At 40.8% G+C, this 6,547-nt stretch overlaps 2 protein-coding genes across 2 annotated transcripts in view; one reads left to right on the top strand and one right to left on the bottom strand.

Annotated features, from left to right (window-relative positions):
• The window catches only part of LOC102992927 (all-trans-retinol dehydrogenase [NAD(+)] ADH4-like), a 53,417-nt gene extending 48,303 nt beyond the window's left edge, over positions 1 to 5,114 (top strand). Inside the window, 1 exon segment of the mRNA XM_024126671.1 lies at positions 5,090 to 5,114. Within this exon segment, the coding sequence (XP_023982439.1) occupies positions 5,090 to 5,114 (25 nt within the window).
• The window catches only part of C7H4orf17 (chromosome 7 C4orf17 homolog), a 304,067-nt gene that overhangs the window by 276,739 nt on the left and 20,781 nt on the right, over positions 1 to 6,547 (bottom strand).

Raw genomic sequence — 6,547 nt, 5'->3', positions numbered from 1 at the left:
AAAAAAAAAAGGTTCTGAAGAAACTAGGGGCAGGACAGGAATAAAGACACAGACGTAGAGAATGGACTTGCGGACACGGGGAAGGGGAAGGGTAAGCTGGGACGAAGTGAGAGAGTGTCACGGACTTATATATACACTACCAAATGGAAAATAGATAGCTAGTGGAATGCAGCCGCATAGCACAGGGAGATCAGCTCAGTGCTTTGTGATCACCTAGAGGGGTGGGATAAAGAGGGTGGGAGAGAGACGCAAGAGGGAGGAGATATGGGGATATATGTATATGTATAACTGATTCACTTTGTTATAAAGCAGAAACTAACACACCATTATAAAGCAATTATACTCCAATAAAGATGTTAAAAGAAAAAAAAAAGAAAAGAAATAATCCCTGCTCAGTGTGGTGAGGATGATTTTCTTTGCAGTTCAGGAGCAGACTCCGTGTGTTTTCAGATAGCTTAACAGAAAGGGAATGTGTGAAGGAGAAATTGAATCCCTTGCATGAATTTCTGCAAACAGAAATAAAGAATCAGTTGTATGACTTTATATAAATTACATAAAGAAGAATTATCAGTGGAGAGCTACCTGGCTAAAATCAAATCCCTTTAAATAAAGATTTATCCTTGGAGAACAGACCTCAGGCTTCCAGTTGGGAAGTGAATGGATGTCTAGAAAACAAGTGGTAAGGACCGCAGGAGAGGGAATGGCAGAGGAAAACAACTCTCCCAAACCCGTTTCTAAACTTTGCATACCCAGAAGAAGCAAGTCTGATGGCGAAACAGAGTCTGAAGTCTCATCTAGGCCCAGGATTATAAGGCAAACTACCAGTCAGACCACCATCACATCTCATTTCGCAAGGAAACCTGAGGAAGAACTTGAAAGACTGAAATTGGATGATTCGATCAATGAAGAAGAAAAAGACTAGGAGGAAAAGAGACATAAAGTCACAGCCAGAGAACCAGTTGCTAGACCACTCCCTGCAGAAGAACCAGAAAGAGTAAAAACATAAACACACACTGAGGAAGAAGAACAAAGAGATGAAAAAGAAGAGATTCCAAAGTCAAACTAAAGAACAAGCACCTAAACAGAAATCTAAGGAGCCAGGCAGAACAAGGAGTGCAAGATAAAATTCAGGATAAAGGAGATAAGAAAGACAAAAAGAGGCACAGAGGACAACCCAAAGATTCTAGCTGCCAGAGACCTGAAGAAAAAGAACCTGAAAGAGTAAAATCACAAGTTTCTGATTAGAAAGAGAAGGGTGAAAAGTTTGGAGACTGAAAGTCCAAGATTAAAGTTCCAGCAGGGAGAAAAAGAGTTGCAAAACTATATCCAAGGACCCAACTGAGAAGAAAATAGCTCAAACCAAAATAGTTGTGTCCTCCAAGACCCATCCTCCAAGGTGCATTCAATGCAGACAGTACCTGGATGACACTGAACTAGGATATGAAGAGCATCCTCCTGATGCAGTGGATGAGATACAGTTGTTAACAAATGGGAGAATGTCTTTCTTCGAAGCCAATGAATCTGGCTTTGAGAGGCTCTCCCCAACCAAACTGACATGCTTCAGCACGTACTGTAAATGTGGTCACCTGTGCCCGATCGACACCAGCCGAATTAAGAAGAATGTCAAACTCTTCCTTTCTGATTCAGCAAAATCAATATAAAATGATGACTGATCTCTTGAAAGTGGTGTTAATGGCAAAATTCTTGGCCCCATAAATGAATGGTGGATCACCGGCTTTGACAGAGGTGAAAAGGCTCTCATGAGCTTCAGCACCTCATTTGTCAAACATATTATGATGGATCCCAAAGCAGAGGCTGCACTGATGTTCAGCATGATGCAGGAGAAGATCTACACAAGTAAGGTAGTAGTTGAGTTCCTGCAGAACAACCCTGACTCAGCCTATGAAGACGGGATCAATAAGATTGAGGTTACTTTTCTCCTCTGTGCTCATCCTAAGTCAATTCACTGCCCAGTTTGTGGTAGAACAAGTAGAGAATTATGATGAGACTGGGGATAGTCACAAGCAGCCCATCTTCCTGACCCACTACGTGAGGGACCTGATCAAGTTGGCAGGGGTCATCCTGGGAAAAAGGCAAGCTGAAAGATGTCAGACCATTGGGCATTCTGCCAAGAAGGACAAAGGCCTCACTAAAGCCACCACTACCAAGCTGTTCTACCAGATCTTTGACACTTTCTTCTCAGAGCAAATTGAAAAGGATGACAAAGACAAGAAGAATGCTTTTAAATGCCGACTGTGTGGCATTTGCAAGATTTGTCAACAGCCCGAATGTGGAAAGTGTAAAGCCTGTAAGTATATGGTTAAATTTGGTGGTAGGGAATGGAGCAAACAGGCTTGCCAAGAGAGGTGTCCCAATATGGTCATGAAGGAGGCAGATGACAACAATGTCAATGGCAATATCCCAGAGATGCCATCACTCCAAAAAAATGCATCAGGGGAAAGAAAGTACAAGAATCTGATCTATTGGGTTGGAGAAGCCATCAAGACTGCTGGGAAGAAGAGTTATTATAAGAAAGTATACATTGCCTCAGAAACCCTGAAAGTGGGGAACTGTGTCTCTGTTATTCCAGATAATTCCTCAAAACCACTGTCATGGCACTGTGGGAGGACAGCAGCAAAGGCAGAGCTTGTATACCCACTGGTTCTGTGTTGGGACGCACAACTTCCTCGGGGCCACATCAGACCCCCTGGAGCTGTTCCTGGTAGACAAATGTGAGGACATGCAGCTTTTCATAAACTCACAGCAAAGTGAAGGTCTATAAAGTTCTGTCATAAAACTGGGCCTTGGAGGGAGGCATGGATTCTGAGGCCCTGATGGCAGAGGATGATGGGAAGTCCTATCTCTATCAGCTGTGGTATTATCAAAACGATGCGAGATTTGAGTCCCCTCCAAAAACTCAGCCAATGGAGGAAAAGTATAAACTCTGCACAAGCTATGTTCATCTGGCTGGAATGAGGCAAAAAGAAATTCCCAGGATCACAGAGCAGCTCGAGGATCTGGATGGCCGGGTTCTCTACAGCTCAGCCACCAAGAATGGCATCCAGTATCGAGTGGGAGATGGTGTATACCTCCTCCCTAAGGCCTTCACATTGGACATCAAGCTGTCCAGTCCTGTAAAAGACCCACAGAAGGAGCCTCTCAATGAAGATCTGAATCCAGAACACTACCAGAAATACTCCAACTACATCAAAGGCAGCAAGCTGGATGCCTGTGAGCCATACCAAACTGGCCGCATAAGAGATCTTCTGTATCAAGAAGAGTAATGGCAGGCCCTATGAGACAGACATCAAGATCAGTCAACAAGTTCTACAGGTTGGCAAAGGCCTCTGCTCTTCCAGGAGGCAGACTTTTCCAGAAAACTGTGCCTGAAATGGGGTTGTAACATAGCACACACGGTGGTGTTTTAAGAGTTAGGTAGAGGTAGCTGTTTCTCCAAGTGTTTCTGATTATCTGTGGGTACTGACTATAACTATGTCATAGTCATTGCTTTTAGACCTCTATTTTAAAGTTGCAGAGTTGCAGAATTCTCCAAAAGAAATCCATGAGCAGAAGTCCAGGGTGTGACAAAAGCAGGGGTGGAGTGTTGTGGGCTCTGCCGGAGGAACCCCCAGAGATCCTTGAGTTCTGTTTACGACTGTCCACATCCTGCTCCTTCCCAGGCGTCCCTCCCCACTCCCGATCCTCCTACTCTTCGTGGGCACCCCTCTTCCTCCCTTTTTCTAGGGTTTCTCTCTGTCCACACTTTTCCCAAGGTCTTGGCTTCACTCAGTCTTTTTCTGGGATCCTAACAGTAGTTAGGAGCTAACCTGAAACTAATCCATACAGATAGGTATAAAGTTGTTTCACTTCTTAGCTATTGCACATTAAAGATTTTCTAAAGAAAAAAAAGAAAAGAAAAAATAAACATTATTTTTTAAGCTACACAAAGTAACTTAGTGTGTAAGCCCTAAAATATCTTGTACAATCTCAATATTCCCATAAGCAGTATTCCTCAAGTTAGGAGTCAGGTTGGGGTTTAGGGCCTTAGACCCTGGCGCTCATAGCTCCTCCACAACTACCCTTTTTCTCAGTCATGGAATATGCCCACAAGGACTGCTAAGTGGCAGCCAAATGGAAAATGCTGCACTACTTTATTAATAGCTGGGCAAGTCTTTCATACTACCGCATGTAGGCCTGGTAGTCAGTGGTAGAATGGAGGCTGAATTCTACCTGAATTCTAGGCTGAATTCATTCAGACACCTGAATGAGGCCTCCTACTTCCCCCTGGCCTACTGAGAAGACCACCCCCACACACCTGGAAAGGTGGCAACAGAGAAGGCAGAGGATGGGCCTCCCCAGGGACGCTGACCATACGGGAACACGAAACACAGCTGAGGGTAGGCCCTCCTGCCATACCAACTGCACAGAAGCAAGGAACTGGAGGGAACAAAACACGCAGGTGGCCTGTTAAGGTGTAGTGACCCTGACTCATGGTGAGGAAAGGCCACAGAAGTTCTCCCTCCATAGGTAGGTGTAGCTCCAGGTCCTGGGTGAAGGAAATATTTGTGCACGGTAACCTGCTGATGCCAGGGATTCCACAGCTCCAGCAGTAAGGTCCAAGATAAGAAATTCTCTGCCTTTGAGGCCTATCCCCCTCCCTGCTTCTACATGTTGAAGGAGTAGGAATTTGTGAGTTCTCCGCAAGCAGTATTCCAACACACCAACCACCGCTTCTTCTGATGCCAAATTTTCCCTAAGCTACAGGAGAGCCAAGAGCAGTGACTATTCCAAGACGAAAATCTCACGACAACCTCAACATGCTCTACTTCTCTATACCACTGGGCCACAAGGATCTTGCCCAGAATCAAGTGAGGGTCCCCAATTTTTCCCCAGCTTACTAACACCATGTATAAAGTATTAGTAATGTCATGAATGGAAGTGGATGAAAAGATAAAAGAAATTAGACTTAGCAAAGTGGGTATCTATAAAGAAATATTAAGCCAAATCTTGACACAGAAAGACAAAAATTATTCATGGGTTTTGGTGAAATTTGTTATGAAAATTATACTGATTGTTGTTTTATTAACAGCATTAGGACAGTCCTCCTCTTTTGACAACACCAGGAACGATTTGGAATACTAGCTGACTAAATCTGAACCTATCTGGTTAATTCATTACCTGATATGATGAACAATGATAACTGTGAGTTTAAACAGATATTTACAGTTAACATGTCAATATCAAATAGCTATAGAGATTACAGCATTTTTAATCCATAAAATATATTAGTATTTCCTATGTTAAATAACTATGCTAATTTATGTGTTTATGAATAGAATCACATGATGTTTGGGCATTGTTTAAAACTAGTTCTGGAGAGGTGGGAGTGGGGAATGAAGGAATCATAAATAAAACTAGATTGCCTATATGTTTATAATTTTTTAGGTGGGGTGATAAATATATGGGGTTTCATTATACTGCTCTGTCTACTACTGTATACGTTTAAACTTTTCCATAATAAAAAGCTTTTTAACAAAAAAACACTAATATGTAGAATGTAATAAGATACATATATCTTTAAATCTTATGTTACATATATCATATATGTAACACAAGTTACAATAAGTTACAAGCTACTCTTCTTTAACAAGCTGCTAAATAATTTCCTTTTTAACATCTGTTCCTTTCTCTTAGCCCCACTTTACTACTGTGAACTATAATCACTAGTACTGGGATATCAGAAACTATATAAATGAATATATATACACATATAAAGATTTTTTAAAAGAAAATACATTTATACTCTCAAATTTCCATTTTTGTTAAATAATTGCCCTTTTCATCATTGATAATTATCACAATGTATAATGTTTAGAGATTAACAGAGTTAAACATCTGTAATTTGCACTAAGTAATCTATTTTCTATACTCAACTAGAAATGACAAAGAACAATGTACTTATAATAAATGTAGTAAGTAAAACTATTTATAGTTGCAAGATATAACAGACAATAATATTTATATGAAAAGCAAAATGAGCGTTTTCAAACAATTATACTAATAGATGCTACAATGGGCATTTTAAGAATAAGACAGATACATTTTTAAGTCTTTTGTCATTTATAGACAGTTCTGGGTGTACTATGACGCTTTCGCACAAATGTTCCTATAAAAGGGTTTCATCTTCAAGGAATTCATGGAAAAGACTCTGACAAGTACAGGTTTCTGGTAACTGACGACACTGCTGAACTGAATGAATAAGCATTTTCAGAACTCCAATGGAAAACTGATGAATTCATAAAAGTGCTAACAAAAGATCAAGATGAAAAAAAAAATTAATTACATGGGACTGAGTGAACTGATGAGGATGATTATAATTTTTGTGACTTTCTGTTTGAATAAAAAAAAAATCCCACAGGACTCAGAGGCAAAAAATATACAAATCAATTTTCACTGCAAAGTAAAGGAGCTGTTACAGTGGAGGATTACTGGACTGAATGTCAATATTATGACATAGTATGAGTGTGTTTCGTGTTTGGTAATTGCA

Source organism: Physeter macrocephalus, chromosome 7 (assembly GCF_002837175.3).
Source record: "Physeter macrocephalus isolate SW-GA chromosome 7, ASM283717v5, whole genome shotgun sequence".
Lineage (NCBI taxonomy): Eukaryota > Metazoa > Chordata > Mammalia > Artiodactyla > Physeteridae > Physeter > Physeter macrocephalus.
The sequence above is the reverse complement of the archived record's forward strand: the minus strand, read 5'-3'. Positions and strand labels throughout refer to the sequence as shown.